The sequence below is a fragment of the Callospermophilus lateralis genome, chromosome X, assembly GCF_048772815.1.
Source record: "Callospermophilus lateralis isolate mCalLat2 chromosome X, mCalLat2.hap1, whole genome shotgun sequence".
In the NCBI taxonomy this organism is placed as follows: domain Eukaryota; kingdom Metazoa; phylum Chordata; class Mammalia; order Rodentia; family Sciuridae; genus Callospermophilus; species Callospermophilus lateralis.
The window spans coordinates 25,145,868-25,169,526 of record NC_135325.1 but is presented as its reverse complement, the minus strand read 5'-3'; the positions used below and the strand labels follow the sequence as shown (position 1 = coordinate 25,169,526).

The following is a 23,659-nucleotide window of genomic DNA, read 5'->3' as shown; positions in this document are numbered from 1 at the left end:
TTGTAAGGCAAAGAAATACACCAACCTGGAGTGTGAGGTAATCAGCCAGGATCTGGATAGGATGATACAAATCAGACAGTCCATTGACAATTGGGATAGATGCTTCTCTAGCCAGGGTGTCCAGATCTGATTGTTTGTACACTCGAGCCAACACTGCATCTGTCATGCTAGATAACACACTGTGGCAAACCAAGAAAAGACACACTACAGTAATTATGCTTAGAAACTCCTTCTTTAATACAAGGTCCTAAACAATAATAAGAAATGTTAATAAATTAAAATTTTTACTAAATTATATAACTACCTAGCAACATGAAAGATTTCAAAGCTAATATGAAACATAGTCCTTACAGAAGACAGATATTGTTCCAGCCATATCTTCCACAGTCACCAGCAATTTTACACTTTTTATGCAAATAAGAAATCAACTGTGGACCCAGCAGACATAATGATAAATTATAATCAATAAGTGGCTATTAGTTAAATTTAAAGGGACAAGACCAAAAGCAAGATATACAGAGAAACATTAATGACCTGGTGTGTGGCTAATTTTCTCTCACATTATCCAAGAGAGAAATATACATTCTCTCTGTAAAACTGAAAGTACCAATGTAACAGCCATGGAAATGCCCACACAGATTGCTCTACGAGGAAAACCCTTTCTGTAAGGAAAATTCTTGACTTACCACCTCTAGCTGCTGCACCTTCAGGATCTGCTGTATCAGTGCTCAGTCATGAAGTGAGAACAGTTTGGGAATAGAGCTGGGCCATGCCTGCCTGACATGAGACCTCTATGATGGGCAGTCTTTGTTCTGGGATTCCCCATTGGCCTGGCCAAGATGTTTCCCAGAAGTGTGCTGCTCTCTGGGGCTCTTCCTACCCATCCCACCTTACTTCCTTTCTTCCACACAGGTTAGACCTGCATCTCAGCATTAATACACCTCTCCCAGAATCCCCTCCTGCTCCCTCCCTTCTTTATCCCTCACAGGTGTTTCCTATAATAAATCTCTTCTAATTCCATCTTCAATTCTGCTACTTAGTGGACCTGAACTGTCAAGTCAACAATGAACTTGGTGCTTAGAAAATTCAGGGATCCCCCAAGAGACTCCTTACCCCAGGGATTAGAGGATCAAAGACTGAAAATCACATTCCTATTACAACATTTCCTCAAATTTTTCATTTTTCATCAAACTTTCAGATTTCTCATACCCATAATTCCTAGATTTTCAGATTTCACAAATCATCAAAATTTCCAAAAACCACGTGGAGATCAACATAAGAATCTCAACTCTCTGATTGACAAAATAAGGGCACAAGGAACAAGCAAATAATAATCTAATTGTCCTTCAACAAATGAATGAATAAAGAAATTGTGCAATATTGTACAACCTTACAAGAAAGACCATTAGTGGCAGGGAATGTAGCTCAGTGGTATAGTGCTTGCCTAGCATGCATGAGGTCCTAAATTCAATCCTCTGCACCACCAAAAAAAAAAAAAAGAAACAAAAAAGAAGAGAAGACCATGCCTTTTGTGATCGCATAGATGAACCTAGAGGATATTACCCTAAAGCAAATGAAAAGATTGTATTATCTCACTTATGCACTTATGCATGGAATCTTTAAAAAGCAAATGAACCAGGCTTGGTAGCACATGCCTGTAATCCCAGCGGCACTGGAGGCTGAGGCAGGAGGATCATGAGTTCAAAGCCAGCCTCAGCAAAAGCAAGGTGCTAAGCAACTCAGTGAGACCCTGTCTCTAAATAAAATACAAAATAGGGTTGGGAATGTTGCTCAGTGGTTGAGCGCCCCTGAGTTCAATCCCTAGTATCCTGCTCACCCAAGCAAAGAAGCAAATGAGTTAAACAAAAGATTGTTACAAGGATCCAGAGAGGCAGGAGAAAGGGGTAGATGCGAGCCAAAGGATACAAAGTTGCAGTTATATAGGATAAAAGTTTAGAATTCAACTGTACAGCATGAAAACTATAGTTAACACCACATTGTATGCTGTGTACTGGAAATTTGCTTAAAGAGTATATTTAACATGTACTTGCCACAAAAATAAAAGTAATTGTGTGAAAAAAGAGGTATTACCCTTAGTTAATAAAGAACATTTGAACACAAAAAAAGGAAAGACAGAATTATAAAGAATAATCCTTGAAATGAATCAATTGAACTTTATGAAATTTCCTATATTATTCTTTTTTAAAAAAATGTTTTTAGTTGTCAATGGACCTTTATTTTATTTATTTTTATGTGGTGCTGGGGATTGAACCAGTGCCCCACACATACTAGGCAAGCACTCTACTACTGAGCCACAACCCCAACCACTCCCATATTATTCTTTTTTTAATTTAATTTTTTTATTTATATATGGTAGCAGAATGCATTAAAATTCTTATTACACATATGGAGCACAATTTTTCATATCTCTAGTTGTGTACAAAGTATATTCACACCCATTCATGTCTTCATACATGTACTTTGTTATTCTTAAATTTTTTCTTATTTCAATACTGATGGGAGCTTCTCCATAGTAAGGCATCAGTGGAGGGAGCAAGATTTGTAAACCACTGCTCTTAACTATCTAAGCATATTATATATTAGCACATGAGAGTGGCGAATAAAAGATCCACTGTATAGTTTTCAAAACATATAACATTGTTTAACTTTAATCTTGGAGTACATGAGTAACCTGGAGAGATTTTATTTTTTTGTGTGTGTTTGTGTGATACTAGGGATTGAACCCAGCGGGGCTCTACCACTGAGGTATATCCTCAGCTCTTTTTATTTTATATTTTGAGACTGGATCTCACTAAATTGCCCAGACTGGCCTGGAACTTGTGATCCTCCTGCCTCGGCCTTCTGCATTGCTGGGATTATAGGAATATTGCTGTAGACACAAAAAGCCCTTTGGACATTGAAGCATCTGTAGACAAAAGGAACAAAACTTGGTAGTAAATGCCACCTGGTCCTATTTCAACCAGGGAAGATGCAAGTGAAGCAGAACCCAGTGATATGGGGGTGGGGTAAGGGAAAGCAGTTCCCAGGTTATTTTCACATTGGAAACACTTGGGGGAACAAAGATATTAAAAACACTTTAGATAATTAGTTCATGTGATTTTGTCCATGACACTGGTTCTACTTTATGCTTGAAATTGCTGTAAACATGGAGAGGACCCCATTCCTATTCTTCCAGGCTACTAAAGATCTTGAAAAAATAAAAACAAACCTTGTCATCGGAAACAATGACAACCCTGTAACTAGAGCTGGACTATAGGCACATTAATAGTAACCTAAACTTTATATAGCTCTCCAGTAATTTAAAATCCCAGCTTTAAACATTTTAAGAACTTTATTATATGTGCTACAAATGAAAGGTTGACAAGTTAAAAATACTCTGTGGCTCCATAGAGACTCCATTTTGGTATATTTTCATTTTCACTGAAAATATGGAGTTCTGTTTGCCTTCTAGCAGATTCCTGCAACTTTGGAGACGATTTCAGGTATTGCCAACAATGGTACCAAAACAGCTTTTGCAAAACCCACATTATCCACATTTTTCACACATACCAGTTTGTTCTGGATGTTGAATAGCCGATATCAAGATTTTTCAAAATAAGTTATTCAATTTATTTTGCCTAAATGTTTAATATGTGGCCTATTTCCCTGCTGTTTAGAAAAAGGAGAGGCATGGTATGGGACTTTTAATGAAAAGATGGTTCGTGAGATAAAATGCTAACATTGACTATTTCTAGATAATGGTGGCTTATAAGAATTTTTTCATCTCTTTTAGTATTTTCTATCAAAAGAAGTACTATTGTAATGATCAGAAAAACATCATTCAAAAAGGAAATTTCTCTCAAATATCATTTTGAAATATCATTTTGAAAATAAATGAAAATGAACTAAGGCTTCTTAGAGCAATGGCTAATTCTTGGCCTTGGTAAAGAAATGTACAAGATGAGCCTGGGAACATCCTGTTATACAAAAAAGCAAGGGAATTATCAAAGACAAATGGAGCTCGGTCAAAATAACCTAACCTGAACACATATCACACTGGCCACATCTGAGCATCAATAATGATAATAACTGGAATGAAGTGAAACCTTCAAATATATTAAAATCCATGAGTTCATAATGATACTAAAAATCAGAAGAACATTGAGAAGAATAGTAACAAGACCAATTTCAACTTATTTTAAAAGAAAGCTCTCCAAAATAAAAGAAAGAAAGAGTAGGGATCAGATATTATAAAGATATAGGGAAGATCAGTGGACTAGAACAAGGAGATGGAAAGGGAGGAAAGAGGGATGAGAAAGGGAGGAAATATGGAACAAATTTAACAAAATCATGTTCTGTGGGGCTGGGGTTGTAGCTCAGTGGTAAAGCACTTGCCTAGCATATGTGAGGCACTGGGTTCAATCCCCAGCACCACATTTTAAAAAATTAATAAAATAAATGTATTGTGTCCATCTACAACTAAAAAAAATTTAAAATCATGTTAAGCACATATATAAATATACCATAGGGAATTTTGCCTTTATGTATAAGTAGAAACAACCAATCAAAAAATAATAAATAAATGAGCAAAAGGAAGATCAGTAGAGTAAGGGAGGAGAACAGGGGAAGAGAAAAGGGAGGAAAAGGACAGGGAACAGGGACTGAAATCAAATTCCAAATATATATATATATTATACCACAGTATATAATGCTGTAACAAAAATAAAATATAAATAAAAGTGAACTCTCAGATTATATAAACTCTTGGGTAGAACAAATCCATTACATAAAAATAGAACAAGATGGCTTAGTATATAGAGTGTTCTGATACTGTATATTTTCATGCAGGGCTCAATGACCATTTTTTAAAGAGTGATGTGGAAAGTGTGAAAAGAATGGTTGATCTAAATAAATCCTTTCCAACCCTGAGTTTCTGTTAGTTTTAGATTTTTTTTCCTTTAGTATAAGATGGAAACTTGCTTAGGACTTAACTAAAACACTCTCAAGCCCCAAACGGAAAACAAAAAACAAAAAACATAGTAAGCAAAGTCCTCCATGGTCCCAGGGAGGCCTAGTGCAGAGTCTGTGGGGTTGAGTGAAAACACACACACACACACACACACACACACACACACACACACATACAGTGTGCTGGGACAAATCTTTTTTTTAAGAGAGAGAGAGAAGAGAGGGAGAGACAGAGAGAGAGAGAGAGAGAGAGAGAGAGAGAGAGAGAGAGAGAATTTTTTAATATTTATTTTTCAGTTTTCAGTGGACACAGCATCTTTATTTTATTTTTATGTGATGTTGAGGATGGAACCCAGCGCCCCGCGCATGCCAGGCAAGCGCGCTACCATTTGAGCCACATCCCCAGCCCCAGGGACAAATCTTAAGAGCAAATGTGGATATGGTGGAGATGGATGATCCTCCCAGCAATTCTAATGTCCTTAGAAGGACTTGAATTGTTCTGAAAATAATAGAACGCACTGACTGTGACTGTTTTGGGAAAATCCACTGCTGATACTTGAGAACTGGCTACAAGGTACCAGGAGAACAAAGAAAGAGATAGACTCAGGATTGAACAGAGTGCAATCTATTCAGGATTCACTGAGAGAAGTGTGGTCAATGTTAGGTAGTTTATTTAACCATGAACAGGTGGGTGGGAAAAAGGACAATGCAGGACAGACATTAGGCCTATGCACCAAGAAAAATGCAAGAATAATAAAACCGAAACCACAGGGAACTTTATCTAAACAGGCAAGCATTTGGGAATGTGGGCTGGAATGCCCAACTTTCCCCAAACTGTAGGTAATTTTGATCCTTTGAGGGAACTATTACTTAAAATCATGGGGAAACCTAATTGAAGCACACAAGCTTCAGAAAAGTGGGCTTTGGGATGTCAAGACCTCCCTCAGCTATAGTTGATTATAAGTCCTCAAGGGACATCACTGTTTTTAGACCATAATGTCCTTACCTCTTGTAATCAAGTCACCAGAACCCTCCCCTGTCACTGAAACTATGTCACATCCCCCAATCGCCCTGTCAACCAGAACATCAAGACCTCACAAGGAAAGTTTGCTGAGGATTATCCAAAGGATAATAAACCAATTAAGGGGACAGAAGAACCGAGGCAAGAACAGGGAAGGAACTCCCTTAAAAACTCCAAATCTGTGAGCACCGCACTGCCATTTCTTCCAGGTGGTCTGTAGAGGTCCTATGTCATATGTTACCCTGTCCTTTCACTATCTTTTTGCTTACTACTCTGTGTTTCTCTCAAATTCTTTCCAGCAGATTCATAAGAACAAGCACCCAAGAACTTCAGTGGTGGCTCAGGCTGCACCTGGAAGACCCCAGCCCTGTAAGAGTCAAGGGCAGCATCAAGACTTGGACAAGATGGAGGGGGCTTAGATGGTGACCAGAGCAAAAATGGTTTTCATTTAAACTGAAATGTACCTGGATTATCTCAAACTTACATCAAAGACATCAGGCACATTCCTGGCATGTGCAGTACATACCATTCTAATGGCTTTGTTTATCTATAAACAAGCCAGTGTTACTCAGGGGCAACAAGGGTAATTATAACTCAAGATGTATGCAGTCAAGTCAAGCTGGATCCCTACAGATTCACAAAAGTCAAAGACAAACAGAAGTTGTATTCTCATAGGGCCCTGCTATTCATTCTCTCCTTTGTCTCCATTCTGCCTCAAATTAGACCATGTACAATCTAGACTCCAGTTTGTTATCAATGACAACATTTATTAGTTGAATAGCTGACTAGGAAACTGAGAAGAACTTTGGTTGCATATAATGACACCATTGAGAGTACTGTCATCATTTCCAAAATGGATGTTTCCTAATTTTATTTGTTATAAAAGCAGGTCAAGGCCCTAGAGGAGAAATAGGATCTGCAATGTAAATTGGTCAAAGGATAAACTCTCTGAGTCTCCCCTGAGGAGGAAGAATATTGCAACCCTCTGGTATTTATACTCAGGTTATCATTTTAGTTATATCAATATAAGAATGATGAAGAAAGAAAGAAAACCTTCATCAAGCCTACATAGGGCCTTATCAAATAGGCCAGTATTGGAAAAAGCCAAGAAGGAATGAAATTGCCATTTTCAACTCATTCATGAAATATTTTACAGTGACCACATTGTTTTGGCTTAAATGTCAGATTCCAAGTTTGAGAACCTTTGAGAAAAATCAGTAGGGCACTGTGGCATTCAGAATGATCTCTTCAAAATGAGCTAGAGGAAGTTCAGTGTGAGCCATCTGGGAAACCACATAGAAGGCCAGATTTGAGTTGGAGATTGTCCCAAGATTGGGTTAGATCATAATTTGATTCAACTAACATAACTTGAATTTCTTCTGTATGCCCATACTTTACAAGTATGATCACATTTCTCTTCATATGATTCATAAAACATCTCTACTTTGCAACTCAGGAACCTGGGATTCAGAAGCAACTGGCCCAAACCACAAGAGCCAGTGTGTAGGAGAGCTATGAATTGAATCAAAACCTGACCCTGCTTCAATGCCTTTGTTCTTTATACTACAACACATGATTCTAAGAGAATATAACATAGTTCAGGCTGTGAGAACTATGTTATATTGTCACCATTTACCTAAGGATATATAACTGTCCTGTGTGGTGTCTCAGTGTCCTCTGTAAAGATTCAAGGAGATGTCATATTCCTCATTTGGCACCGATCTATTGAGTACCTAATTAGGCAAATATTTCCCATTAGGTACCAATATTTTAAAACATTTTGCCAATAAAGACTATAAATTTTACCTTTTTGATCTTTATACCATTGGTATGAACACTTTAAAAAACATTCCTTTAAATATGACCATGACTCCCTGTTTCTCTTGACTGCTTCTCATGTAGAAATTCTTCCATAACTTCCATTATTTGGGGTGTCAGAATAACAGTTGGCAACTCTTCCATGATGCTGCATGGGCAGAGTAAGTTGAATGTTGTCCCTCCAAAAGGCCTGTTTCTTGATGACTAGAAACTCAGAATGTGATCTCATTTGGAAGTAGGGCCTTTGCAGATGTTAACTGGTTAAAACAAAGTCATACTGGTGTGGGGGTAGGTTCTAAATCCAATGACTGTTCTTATGAAGAGGACAGGGTACACAGAGACACATAGAAAAGAAGCCAGGGTAAAGATGGAGGCAGATTTTGGAGTGATGTAACTACAAGTGAAGAAGTGCCAAGGATTACATGAGCCACCACAAAGGGACTCATGGTCCTGTGGACACATGGATTTTGGGTTTCTACTCTCCCGAATGGTAAGAAAATAAATTTCTGTTGTTTTAAGTGCTGAAGTTTGTGATAATTTGTTGTGGCAGCTCTAGGAAACTTGTATGATGGTTTATGCTGATTCCTCTCTTAGTTTTACATTAGTAGAACACACTTTAGCAATCACTACCATAAGTAAATTACTTCTATAGGGAAAGTAATTAGAGTAGAACAACATTACATTATTTGGTTTTATATGGAGCCTTTCATACACATGGTTCCTGAAGCCATATTACTAAGTACTGTATTAAAGTGTAAATGACTGTGAAGCTATTATGCACCTTTCAATTGTGCACTCAGAGCATTAGGCATGAACAGCTATCATTATGGAAGAAACACAAAGCCTTGAAACTGGAGTGATAATGTTCCACTGCTGTTGCTAAGTTCCATCTGATTTTAAATTTCCAAGGAATCAGTGATCTGAGTCATGCTAAGGTGTCACTTCTGGTGTTACATCTAAAAGTACAATCCCAGGGCAAGGGAAAAAATAGAATATCTATCTCTTAACCCCAGTAGAGCACCAGGGTATTGACAAAATCTGAAAATGCCGTCCAATGTGAAGCAAATTTAGCTCAATGCATAGGTGTATGTTTGGTGCTTTCTGATATGTGAGAGGGTGGAAAAGAGTTAATGAGAGAGGCTTCTCAAAAGAGGGAAGTGAGCAACAAGATTGATTCTATTTGATGGGAGCCTTGGCTTCTAGGGATCAGCACTAAACTGAGTAAACAACTCAAATCTTAAGACTATCCTTACCAGTTAGAGAACATATGGATTTTTTTTTCTTTTCAAAATGCAGAAGAGAGATGAGAGCCTGGTTGTGCAGAAAAGAATTAATATGGTGGCCACGAGACAGCTATCCTTTGAAGACCTGCTTACAAGGGTGACCCTCAGAAGGCATCTTGGAACCTGGACTTTAGAAGAGTTTCCACCATTCCCAGAACTGATTGGGGTACACACACTATTATTTAGGCTAAATATATTCTTTCTTTCTGAGTGACTGAAATTGGGGTTTGTCCTAGACAGAGGGGTGCTTAAATGACCAGTTTACAGTAAAAACTCTGAGAGCTGGTTTGCTGAGAAAATTAAGTGCACCCTGTGTAATTCCACTGGTTAAGACTTGGATTCCTGAATTCCTGGATTCCTCCAGTCTTTACCCTATGTGCCTTTTTCCTTTGTAGTATGTGTTTGCGTATGCGTGATGTAGTGATAATGTGCATGTGTGTACATATGCATGTGTGCATGTGTGTGTGTATGTGTGATGCTGAAAATTGAACCCAGAGCCTTGCACATGCTTGGCAAGGGCTCTACCAATGATTTATACTTCTAACCATCCTTTACAATCTTGATTTGTATCCTTTAGTTGTCATAAATCTTAGCCATGAATATAACCATTGAGCCCTATAAGTCCTAATGAATCATTGAACTTGGGAATGGATTTGGGGGCTCCCTGATAGACCAGCTCCTCCAAAACGTCAATAGACAGCTCCTATCAGTGCTCCCCTTCACTTACCTTCAGATTTCACAATATTCAACTCAGACTTAGCTGAGAAGAATTCACCCACGACTCGGACATTTTCCAACATTGCTGCTTTTCCTTCTATTCCTGCATACATGCAATGTGTTGCTGCCTTAGGCCTTTGCACCAGCAGTTCTTTCTGTCTGTGATGCTCTTCCCATAGCTTTGCATTTCTGGCTCTGTCTTTTCATTGAGTTCTCAACTTGATGGTCACCTCCACTGACAGATCACCTTGCCTTAGCTTCATTATAGTACATATTTCAACCTGCTTTTTTATTCATGCTTTGCTTGTTTATTTATTAAAAGCCCTCCTCACTCTGGATTTTATTTCCACTCCAACAAGGATCTTGTTTGACTTGATCAGCACTTTATTCTCAGGGCTAAAATGTCTGGAAGAAAAACTAGGTATTCAATAACTGTTTTTGAATAAATGAATAATTAAATCACTTGAAAAAATAAGTGACACTTTGGAAATTGCATTTAACACCTTTCAAGAGACTGGCCTGGCTTTGCTCCCCCGATTTCTGTTACTGCATTCACTAAATTCCCCCTCAGTTTCTTCTTTCACCAATGTGCAGGCACTTTTTATTCTACCAGGCCCCCAGAGCAGCTAGACAGGTAGATTGAAGAAGCGACACCATCAATCAGTGTCAGGTGTGCACTATTTTCTTGATTTGAAAGGGCAAGCACTGTCACTTAAACATCACCCAATCCCTTTACATCTTAAAAATTTAAACTTCTACAAAAATCAAAAGAGGCAATTGTTAAGGGTTGTGTGGTGCATGTTGCAGAATAGATGTCATTAAGATCTGCTTTTTTACTTCTCCTGTTCAATTACTTCTGTAAAAGGCAGTGGATTTTTGTTGTCTTCTTCAATTTGGGTTTATTGAATTTCTGAGTCTCAGCATATCTTGTTTGTTAGGTATTTTGGCAGATTAAGCAATACTGGGACACACAGGAGAAAGCCAGATTTCCACAGTAGCTGCTCTGTCCCCTTTTCTGACACCCCACATCTCCCATTTCAGACTGTTCCTAATATTATACTATCTTTATTCTCATTTTACTCTAATTGCACCTGCCCTCAAGGTACAGCCTTCTACAATTCTCCCAAGAGACTCTGGAGCTCATTTCTTTTTCTTTACCACTGAGCTTACAGGTACTTATATTTTTCCAGTTCCCAATGTCACCCAAGGTGCTTATCTCCAGTGGCTTGTGAACATGTTACATTTAAAGGTTCAATCATTAATGCAGTATGTCCAATACCTGATCTATATACCTTCTCCACAAAGCAGAAACTTCTTTCTCTTTCCTTTTCTGCCTACACACACACACACACACACACACACACACACACATACACACACACACACATACATCCTTTAAGAGTAATGAATCTGGAATCATTTCATCTCCATTATCTAATCATCTGTCATAATCAGTTGACATGAAATCACAAAAAAAAAATCTCTTATGATCAATCCATTCTTTACCATTCATGACTTTACTAGTCTAAATACACAGCACAACAGCCCAGGTTTCCTATATCATCTGTCAACTCAGGATCTCTCAAAGTATAGTTCACCTACTCTTGCATTAGAATCACATGGGAGGCTTGTAAAAATGTAGATTACCTCACGCCATCTGAAACTTAAATAGAGAATTAGAATTTCTGAGTGTGGGGTCCAGAATTCTACATTTTAACAAATGCCCCAATATAATCCCCAAACTGGGTTTTAGAAACCCTGGAATTAATTGCTCTACCTACTATCTCTACCCTGATCTAAATTCCTCTGCATCTGTCTACACATAGTTTATACTGGGACACACAACTCTGTTTAAGGACTATCACCTGTTATCTAATATATTGTATGCTTTTAGGAGGATAAATTGGACCTTAAAAATAAGAATGACTTCCTTTTGTAGAAAAGGAAATGAAGGTCCAGAGATATGTTTTCCTATGAAATCAGAGTAGGTAAGTTGGAAAGCTGAGATTAGGTCTCAAGTATCCTGATTTCCAAACCTCACCAAAATGCGCTAACTATATAACTGACTGCTATTCTTGGAAACATTTCCTTGCAAGGTTGGCACTTGGATGACATCTGGGAACTTCACTCTGTGAAGAGTTTCCACCATTCCCAGGATTGATAAGAATGACTCACCATGCCTCAAGCATTTTTACAAACAATATGACATAAGGTGAACATCTGCTTTCCTTTTGGACATATGGAATTTGGGTACATGCCAAGGAGAGGGTTCCCATGTTACCAGGTTCCAATAAAAACCCTGGATGCACAGTCTTTAATGAGTTTCCTTTATTGACATTGCACATGTGTTGTCAGAATCCATTACTAAGAGAATTACGTGTGTTCCCCAGGTGACCCCACTAGGGGAAGACTTTTGGAAGCTTGCACCTGGTTTCCTATGGACTTTACCACCTGTGTCTTTTCCTCTTGCTGATTGAATATGACTATGCTGAGTCCTGAGGCCCTCTACTGGCCCTGGGGGCCTCCTTACACATAAATCAATGCTTTCCATAACTTATTTCACTGTCCCTCTCATGGTCTAAATAGAAGAAGCATTTGGGGTGATCAAAACAACCTGGCCTTAAAAGAAAGATGGCATGATTTCAATCCTAAATTAGCTTCTAAGTTCCATTACTTCTCTGAGCCATGGTTTCCTCATCTATAAAAACAGACCAATAATATTTACTTTACAAGATCTTTGCAATGATCTAGAGATAATGACATAAGAGGTCCATAACAGTTACCCTTTAAGGTGGGCCGATTATTTCCATTCAGTCTTTTGGATCAGATGAAATGATCAATTAGAATTATATGGATCCAGTCTTATGTGTGCATATATTTATGAAGCAATGGAACTAAATACATGAACTCAGAAAGCTGCAATCATGTTGGAACTTTTGAGCACAATTTTCCTTAGGATCTTTCTAGAATTCCTCTATCCAAGGACTCATAGTGGGAATTGTGTGGACAGCAGGCACGAAAATGAGCATGTTTATACTCATGCTCAAATTTCAAACTATGCTTGGCTATTTGTTTCTGACTTATAGGATCCTTCCCACTCTACTGATTTCTAGGCCCTGACCTCTTTCTGGATGCTAATCTGCCCTACTTAAGTCTTTACTGGGTGCTCCATGTTCTTTTAACTACACAATTTTCCAGCCACTAACTAGTTCACACATGACTTCGTCACCATGGTTCACCTGGTCCTGAGTGGAGAATCTCCACTGAAACTTCTCTCCTATATGTTTCACTGACTTCATCCTTTAACCTGATTTTAATATTTGCTTATGAATAAAATATGTTTTGCTTTTGCATAAGCAAAATCGTTAGGCAAATATAATCGCAGTCAGTGGCAGCATATCTGGAAGAAAAACTCATTTATGTTCATTTATTCTGTCTCTAGTATCCAGAGGCTAATCACACTTCTTATTTCTGGCATTGCCCCACCTGAAATAACATAACTAAAAGTTTTGAAGATGAGATATTTGAAATCTCTTCAGCAAGTCAAATAAGGTGAATTCTTTAGTGTACGCTTGGATTGTTGCCATAAAAAGCAGACAGTGACTGCAAGGAGTTACTTTACAGCGTATCATTTCAGGGAAAAAAAAAAAAAACATTAGTCTTCTCTGTTGAGGGTAAAACATTTAACAAAGACGTTTGCTCTGGATTTCTCAGCCAGACATTCTATAGTGATGAGAGCATTGCATGTGGAGTCGGAAGGCCTGTTTCAGTCTTTCACTATAACATAGAGGACAAGAGCCTTTTGCCATCTCTCCTTTCATCTAAGTTAGGCTGAGCTCCTAGTACTTGCCCATGGAATGTGAATGGAAGTGATTGTGCCACTTCCCCGCTAAGGTGGCTTTGAAGCAAGTATCCCTTCTTCATGCTCTCTTCTCCTAGGTCCTAGCTGGATGTTGACATCCAGAGTGATCTTGGAGGCCACATGTTGAAGATGGCAGAGCTACTCTCAGCCAGTTGCTGAATGAATCTGTAACTTAATAATCTGTCCTTCCCTCTTAGCAATCAAGAATATCTGCACTAATTTAAGTCATTGACTACGTTAAGACATTTGAAATTTTGTGTTATAGCAGCTAGTATGTTCCTAATTAGACTGTTTCACGTTTTTTTGATAATCTTTGTGGGTTGTTGTAAAGATGAACTGAGAACAGTAGCTGGCACATAATAAATGTTCAATAAATGTTAGCTATTCATATTATTACCTACTCTGATACTAACTAGTTATGTTAATTTTCCTGGACCTCCATTTTCACAACTGTCAAACGTAAGAATCATACTTCATGGTTTCTGAGTTTCATTGTTTGAAATTTTATAATCAGAAATTCTTCAAAAAATGCTAAGAAAAATTTATCTTGGTCTCGGGATATAGCTCAGTTGGTACAGAGCTTGCCCCACATGCACAAAGCCCCGGGTTCAATCCCCAGCACCACAAAAAAAAAAAAAAATTATCTTAATTCATGAAAAAGTGACAAGAGGATGATGAAGAGGCAGTCTAAATATCAGGTAAACAGAGAAAGACAAAATGGAGAATGGTACAAAGGATTCTCGGAGGGAAAACCATTATTTACAGAGTATCACATCTTCTTTTTGAAATTTATCCATCAAATTTTGAAATAATATTTGGAGAGAAGAAAAGATTTACAAACCGAGCTGTGTCCGTGAGACTTTCATTCACACCCAAATGAATATCTTGTGTAGTAAGAAAACAAGGGTGTCCTCCCAGAAGTGCAAAACCTATAATAATAAAAAAAAAGAACTAAAATGTGAAACAAAATTACGAGCAATTGGCACCATCTCAATTGACAAGTGACCATCTTTAAAGCTCTCCAACCTCTCTGACAGGGAATTTCCAAGCAAAGCAAAATGAAGAATTGAGGGAAGTGGATGAAATTTTGTGCATAAGGTCTTAACTTCCCTTCAGGTGTATGCCTATCTCTGCATCTATTTGTTAGGGACATGGCAGTGATAGAACATTGTTCCCTTTTGGGATCTATGCCTAGGTTTGAAATATAGAAAGCTGTCCATCCAGGAAAATGGAAAAATAAAATAGTTATATGGGCTATTATGGATTATAATGGAATACTAATCAGTAATAAGCAGGAATGAACTATCTCCAACATAATATGAGAGAAGCTAGATCCAGAAGAATAAATACTACGATTCCATGTATATGAAGTTCTAGTCTAGGCAAAACTAACATAGAGCCAGGAACAGTGGCGCACACCTGTAATCCCAGCAGCTCAGAAGGCTGAGGCAGGAGGATTGCAAATTCAAAGATAGCCTCAGCAACTTAGTGAGGCCCTAAGCAACTCAGTGAGACCCTGTCTCTAAATAAATACAAACGGGGCTGGTGGTGTTGTTCAGTGGTTAAGGTCCCTGGGTTTAATCCCTGGTACCAAAAAAAAAAAAAAAACTAACCTAGAGTGGCAAAACTTAAAACAGTGGCTGCTTCTGGAGTGGGGGATTGAGTGGGAAGGAGTATTGGGGAATTCTCTAGGGTAATGAAAATGTTTGTTTGGTGGGTTTCTGCATTGTAGACTTAACTCAGGAGCACTTAACCACTAAGCTACAACACCAGCCTATTGTTATTATTATTATTTTGATATTATTATTATTTTCAGAGAAGGTCTCACGAAGTGGCTTAGAGGCTCCTTAAGTTGCAAAGGCTAACCCTGAATTCTCAATCCTCCTGTCTCAGCCTCTTGAGCCACTGGGATTACAGGTGTGCACCACTGTGTCAGGCAATGAAAATGTTTTGTATCTTTTATATACAGTGTGGGTTACTGTGGGTTACATGGATATACACACTTGTCAACACTGATTAAAGTATATGCTTAAAAGCTATGCATTTTACTATAAGTACCTTAATTTTTAAAAAGTAAAATAAAGTAACAAAGAGATTGTGTTTTCAAGTCACTAAGTGTTAAAGGGTCACTTTACTGATTTCTACATTTTCTAATGAAGACATTCACATTTTCTTGTGAAGTTCTATTTACACATTATGCTCACTGCTTTTTCATTCACCCTTGCATTGAGAGAGTATTGTGGATACCTGAGCAGGTGACGATGGCTCCCACCCTGTTCTGCCCTTGTAACACATTCTATTGTTCTGAAGAGAATGCTACACAGAGGACTCTGCTCCAAGTCACAGCTAAATTTGCAGGCACAAGCAGAGCCTTTTGTCACTTCCTCTGGGGCAAAACTGTGGGAGATGGTGACATCCAGCCAGAACATTGCTATCTCATTGAAGACAGGTTCAACGGGCAGACTTCCTCCAAAACATAATTAAAGGCAAATAAGCATAATTACAAGATAGAAAATTGTCTGAGGTATTTTGCAAATATTACTTTTCCTTTCATACTACATTGTGCCTAATTTATCTTTTGGGAAATATACAACAGTCACAGTTTGATAATCCCATCTGTTTTCCATGAGAGAGGAGGAAATCATTAATTGCATAGTGAATTGGAGGAGGTGAGGAGGTTTTTTTTAACTCTTTTTTTTAACAATTTATTTTATTTATTTATTTTTATGTGGTGTTGAGGATTAAACCCAGGCCCTCACATGTGCTAGGCAAGCGCTCTGCCACTGAGCCACAGCCCCAGACCAGAGATGAGGAGTTTGTTTTAGACCCACAAATAAGAATTTGACTCAAGGACTTATGAAATTCTCCTCTGATGCCTTAACAAAATTAGAATAATGTAATTTGAAAATGGACTGGTATTAAATGATATTAAGGAATCATTATTTTTCTTATGTAAGTAATGATTATAGCTATATAGTAAAATATCCTTTGTTTTTAAAAAGATGCAAATTGATGTATTTGGGGATAAAAATATTGTACTTTTAATTCAATTTAAAATATTTTAGCAGTGGGCTGGGGTTGTAGCTCAGTGGTAGAGCGCTTGCCTAGCATGTGTGAGGCCCTGGGTTCGATCTTCAGCACCACATAAAAATAAATAAATAAAATTGCCGGGCACAGTGGCACTTTCCTGTAATCCCAGCACCCTGGGAAGCTGAGGCAGGAGGATTACGAGTTCAAAGCCAGCCTCAGCAATAGTGAGGTGCTAAGCAAGTCAGTGAGACTCTCTCTAAATAAAATATAAAATGGGGCTGGGGATGTAGCTCAGTGGTAGAGTGCCCCTGGGTTAAATTCCTGGTACCCACCCCCCTCAAAAAAAACCCCATAAATAAATAAATAAAGGTATTGCATCCATCTACAACTAAAAAAAAATCAAAAAGATTTCAGCAATAAAAAAATAAATTAAAGACAGCAGTATATTGACAATTGTTAGATTGATAAAAGAAGTATTAGTGTGCTCCTTCCGGTAATGTTTCTATTTTTCCATTCATTTGAAAACTTGTCATTGTTTCTGTCACTGTATAAAAATGAAATAATTATATTCTACCTATTTTATACTTAAAAGTTCTCCCTGAAATAAATCCAAACCAAATGTTTTTCATCCAGAGGCCACCATGTTCTGACACTTGCAATAATTATTCACAGAACACAGTCATGTGCAAGAGTTTTATAAACATCCTTCTACTGAATCCTCTGCTCTGATAAAGTGCATAGTATATGCTGTTATAAGAATTTTATAGATGGGGTTATAAGAATCAAAGAATCTAAAAAATTGTGGAAGATTGTTTTATAATCCCTGTAAGGGAGCTCCCCTCTGAGCCTGCCCACATTGTGATCTACAGGAACAGGACAACATAGTGAAACTGTACAGATTTTTTTCTTCTGAAAAATGACTAAAGTCCTGAAATCCCTTGTAGATTAGATGTGCTAGATTCCAAGTAGAATTAGAGAATATGAAACACCCAAATGGTCCTACTTGCCATGGGTCTGATGCCATTTCTGATGTTTGACTCCTGAAAGTGTTCAAGCTCACCTTTCCCCCTTCCTCTTCTGCCCTACATCTGGACATTCTAGGAAAATGCAGGTGTTCCTTGCTTCAGCACTACCAAAAGTTTCAAATCCAGTATCCAGTCCCATGGACTTAAATGCCCTCTATATACTGATGACTTCCAAATTTCTCTAAGCCAGATCTTACTCCAAAACTCCAGACTCGTATCCAACTGCCTTTTCAACACCTTTCTTTGTACCTCCGATAAACATCTCAAACTCAATACACCCCAAACTGAACTCCTGATCTTCCCCTTTCAATCTGCCTCAGTGGCAGTTTTCAAGTTGCTCAGGCAGAAATCTTGAAGTCATTCTTGATATCACTCTTCTGCCAAATTCATAAATCATCTTTTTTTTTCCAAAAAATTTTAGTGGACATGATACCTTTGATTTATTTATGTATTTTTATGTGGTGCTGAGGATTGAACCCAGTGCCTCACACACTAGGCAAGTGATCTAACACTGAGCCACAACCCCAACCCCTCTTAAGTCATCTTGATGGCTCTCCCTTCCAAACATATCTGGAATGTGTCCCTCTTACCCCTCTCGCTACTTATACCCTGGCTCCAGTCCCTCCCTCTCCCCTCTCTTGACAAGCTTCATTGCTTGTATCTTGTTTCTACAAACCCCCCTTCCCTAAGGCCTATTCTCAACAGAGCAGTCAAAGTGATCTTTTAAAGTGCAAGTTAGATCTTGTCCCTCCTTTGTTCAAAACTCTCCAATGAGCCCATATTTCACTCAGAGTAAAAACCAAAGTCCCAATAATGGCGTACATTTCCCACTCAGTTCTGGGCACATTCTTCTGCTTGCTGAGAGCACTGATCACCTTCCAACACATTATATCAAGCATTTATTTCTTATGTCTGTTGTCTGTGTATACATTAGAAGGCAAGCTCCACAAATGTGGGGAATTTCCTGTTTTGCTTACTCATATATCACTTACTCAAGCACTTAAAATAAATATTGGTAAATAATAAGTGCTCAAGAAACACTCCTTGAATGAAAAGAAGGAAGGACTTGGGAGAAAGGGCTCATGTTCCACATTGGCAAATTCTCCCTCATCTTGTTAATACAAAAAATAAACAAATTTCTATTATCTCTGAAGTGAGATACTTGAGTTTAATGATGGTTATAACCAATAACATTTTTTTTTTTTTTGGACTGGAGATTTAACCTGGGGCGCTTTACCACTGAGCCAAACTCCCAGATTTTTTGCTTATTTGTTTGAGACAGGGTCTTACTAATTTCTCTGTGCTTGACTTTCATAGCTGCAGAATAGTATCACAATTTTCATATTAGCTTATTTTCAAAGATGATGAACTTGAAACAGCTGCTAAGGCACCAACTTCTATTTCACCTTGAAAGTGAATCGTATCTGTTAAATGATGAAAAGAATCATCTCTTAGAATGCCCTGTGCATTTTTCTATCAGCTACTGCACTTCCTGAGATTAATAAATGTATCTGTCCATCAGCTCAATTAATTTGGAATAAAAGAATATAATCATCAGACACACAGGAGAATTGCCTGGTTGGCCAGGGAGGTATACACAGAGCGGATGAGGAGGGAATGAGCTCCAAGCACACACAGCAACAAGGACACACCTCACAAACACAAATGCTGAAAGAAGCCAGACTCAAAAGCATACATGCTGAATGACTCCATTTACATGAAGTTCCAAAACACGCAAAACTAATCTGCATTAGAAGCCAGGATAATGTTTATCCTTGGATGGGGCAAGTGGAAGGAAATACAAGGGAGGAGGAGAGGGCTTCTGGGTACTTATTAATATTCTATTTCTATACCTGGGTGTTAGTGACAACAGTGAATTCACTATAATAATTCATTAAACTACATATACATTTCGTGATTTGTTACATTTTATTTATTTATTTATTTACTCATTTATTTATTTATTTATTTATTTATTTATTTTTGGTACCAGGGATTGAACCCAGGGGCACTTAACCACTAAGCCACATCCCCAGCCCTTTTCATTTTCTATTTTGAGACAGGGTCTCACTGAGTTGCTTAGGGCCTTGCTTAGTTGCTGAGGCTGGCTTTGAACTCATGATCCTCCTGCCTCAACCACCCAAACCACTGGGATTACAGTAGGGTGCCACTGTGCCTGGCTGACATGTTACATTTTAATGAACATGTTACATAAACAATTAATATGGTTTAAATTGAGTCGAGAATTTTATTATATTTTACAAAATATCTGTGCTGTTTTGTTTGTTTGTGGTGCTGGGGATGGAACCCCAGACCACACACATGCTAGACTAGCACTCTACCACTAAGCTACATTCCTGGCCCCTGGATCTCTGACTGTCCAGCTCGAGATGGAATCCTCAAGGACCATCATGTGAGGATCACCCCATCCTAGGGGTTGGTACAACTCTGAGGACAGTAATAGACAGTTAATTACATTTTATTTTCATTCTAAACACCAATGAAACAGGTCGGACCTGTTGTATCTGTTGAAAAAATCATACTGAATGACAACTATTGAGATGCACAAACACAAAGAAATGCTCTACCATGATTATGATTTCCATAAGCTTTTGAGCAGCTTCTCACTCTGCCAGGTTGTTCTACTACCAAGTTGGGCAGCGTGCCATAAGCAATTAGACCCACAGGTACTTATTGAGGATAATAACAAATACTCTGTGAACCCTAAGTTTTAAGGGACAAACATCCCTCATATATTTATTGTGATGGTTTGCAATTATGTGCAGGTTTTATAACACCTCTTTAGAGAAAGCCATCATTTAACAAAAGGCTTAATGCCATTTGTAGAAAAAAAAAACTTACTAGAACAAAACATGACCATTACATGCCTGAATTAAACTGGATATTTAAAAAAATACATTTAATAATAGCTTCCAATCCTGGGCCTGTTGTTCATTAACTATGTCTCCACTGGTCATTTCCTGAATCCATTGCAGCCTGTTTTCATTAATGGTCTTGCCCTCATAGAGTTGTTGTGAGGATTAAGCGAGATAATCCATGCAATTAATATAGAGCACTTGGCACAAAGTCTACATCCAAAACCATGTTAAATCCTCGCTCTTGTTTTCATTAGTAGCTTAACTACCATATTATTGTGAATGGTGAAATTGATCAATTCTTCAGGGACATTTTGATATTAAACATAACAGTTGAACAGAGAAAAGTGGTAGAAACACAAACAACAAAGAAAAGTCCATTTCAGTCAATTTATCAATTCAAAACTCTATTCAACAGTTCTTTTGGCAGCTTCCAAGAAGACCGCCTGTGTTAAGGACTAATGCTAATTTTTTTTGCTATTAAATTTTGTTCTGTTTAGTTATAGTTGACAGTAGAGTGTATTTTGACATGTTATACATGCATGGAGTATAACTTATTCTGATTAGGATCCCATTCTTGTGGTTGTACATGATGTGGAGTTTCATTATTTGTGTATTTATATAAGAACATAGGAAAGTTATGTCCAATTCATTTAAGTATCTTTCCTATTCCCATCCCCTCTTCCTTCCCTTCATTCCCCTTTGTCTAATCCAATGAACTTCTGTTCTTCCCCTCTCTTCCTTCCCTTGTTGTGAATTAGCATCCACATATCAGAGAGAACATTCAGCCTTTAGTTTTGGGGGACTGGCTTATTTCACTTAGCATGATAATCTTCAGTTCCATCCATTTACCAGCAAATGCCATAATTTCATTCTTCTTTATGACTGAGTAATATTCCACTGTGTGTATATATACCAAATTTTCTTTATCCATTCATGTGGTAAAGGGTACCTAGGTTGGTTCTATAGCTTGGGTATTGTGAATTGAGCCACTATAAACATTGATCCATTACATCACTGTAGTATGCTGAATTTAAGTACTTTGGGTATAGAGGGAGGAGTGAGATAACTGGATCAAATGGTGGTTCCATTCCAAGTTTTCTGATGAATCTCCATACTGCTTTCCAGAGAAGTTGCACCAATTTTCAGTCCTACCAGCTATGTATAAGTGAACCTTTTTTCCCACATCCTCACCAAAATTTATTGTTACTTGTATTCTTTTTTAATATGTATTTTTTAGTTATAGGTGGACACACAATATCTTTATTTCATTTTTATGTGGTGCTAAGGATTGAACCCAGTGCCTCACGTGTGTTAGGTGGGCACTCTACCACTGATCCACAACCCCAGCCCTACTTTTATCCTTGATAATTGCCATTCTGACTGTAGTGAGATGTGATCTCAGTGTTGTTTTAATTTGTAATGGTAAAATTTTTAAAAAGATGAAATAAAATTCAGCTCAACTCATAAAAGACTGGTGTCAGAAGGGAGCAGAATTTGAGAACTATTGATTGAAAAACTTATATGTTTCTCCTCTTCCAGTTTCCTTCTCTCAAGGAGCAAAGGGATTGCAGTAATAAGAAAAGTGGGTTTGATATTTGAATTCTGGTGCTATTTGTATTAATTGAGTGAACTTAGAAGTCACTAAACCCCCCTAGATAACAAACATTTTTGTTATCTATTTGGTGAATTTCATTATTGATCATTCATTACAAGGAAGGCAAAAATCACATGTAGTACAGTAGTGGTTTACATCTAAGCTCTAGAAAGCTTTGATGCTTATAAGGTGGGATAAGATACTAAAAGAACCAGCTGATATTTTTAAAAATTATTTTTTAGTTGTAGATGGACATAATACCTTCATTTTATGATTGCATTTATTTATTTATTTTAATATTTTTAGTTGTCTATGTGCCTTTATTTTATTTCTTTATTTATATGTGGTGCTGAGAATTGAACCCAGTGCCTCACACATGCTAGGCAAGCACTCTACCACTGAGCCACAAACCCAGTCCAATGTATTTATTTTTTTATGTGGTGCTGAGGATCAGATGCAGTGCTTCACATGTGCTAGTCAAATGGTTTACCACTGAGCCACAACCCCAGCCCAGCTGATATGTTTTTGTTTTTGATATATCCTCCTCAACCTTGTCTGATAGTCCATTTAAGCAGTCATATTATTGATTTAAGGGAGGTCTGATGGAGCAGAAATACAGAGAGAAAGAAAGAGGCAATTCATGGCTTATAAATGTCAAAATAGGCTTTTTGAAACTCATCACAGAGATAATAGCTTGAGAAAAAAATGAGAAAATTTGAGTTTCACAGCCTGGAATTCTAGGCACAAACAATAGATTTGGAAAAACACATGGCTAGTCAGAACCAGTTTTTTCTCCTGTTTTATCACCTGGCCTTCAACACTGGGAACCCAAAGGGGTGTAAGAGAGAGGAAGCAACAGAAATAGAATTGACACTGTACCAGATGTATGTTCCCCAGGCCAATTTCCAAAGGGTAGGGAACATGATAGAAATCTCAGATGAGTCTGAAGAACCCCAGAACTGAAAACAATTGTTTCTTGCTTTTAAAACAGAGCTCTACAAGGGAGTGACAGTTCAAAAGCTCTCTGGCTGGGTATGGTGGCGCACGCCTCTAATCCCAGTGACTCGGGAGGCTAAGGCAGGAGGATCACGAGTTCAAAGCCAGCCTCAGCAATGGTGAGGCACTAAGCAACTCAGTGAGACCCTGTCTCTAAATAAAATACAAAATAGGGCTGGGGATGGGGGCTTGGTGGTTAAGTGCCCCTGAGTTCAATCCCTGGTACCCATCTGCAAAAAAAAAAAAAAAAATCTCCCTGGCACCCAGCTTGTGGAAAGAACAATAGAGCACAGACAACCCTGCAGTATCTCTGTGCCCATTGTAGCTTGGATAGAGAACAAAACAAAGATATATTCAGTCTTTTGATTAGAGTGAAGCAAACTCTGCAGTAAATTAGAGATTGCCAAGATCCAACAGAAATATAGAAGTTCCAGCAGACTCTAGCATAGACATTTGATGATGAAAT

The 23,659-nt window shown here is 38.0% G+C and overlaps 1 protein-coding gene across 1 annotated transcript in view; it reads right to left on the bottom strand.

Annotated features, from left to right (window-relative positions):
* The window catches only part of Otc (ornithine transcarbamylase), a 57,437-nt gene that overhangs the window by 17,765 nt on the left and 16,013 nt on the right, over positions 1-23,659 (bottom strand). Inside the window, exons 4-5 of the mRNA XM_077107281.1 lie at positions 14,511-14,598; positions 26-179 (exon numbers count right to left, since the gene is read on the bottom strand). Of these exons, the coding sequence (XP_076963396.1) occupies positions 26-179; positions 14,511-14,598 (242 nt within the window). The remainder of the gene's footprint in view (positions 1-25; positions 180-14,510; positions 14,599-23,659) is intronic.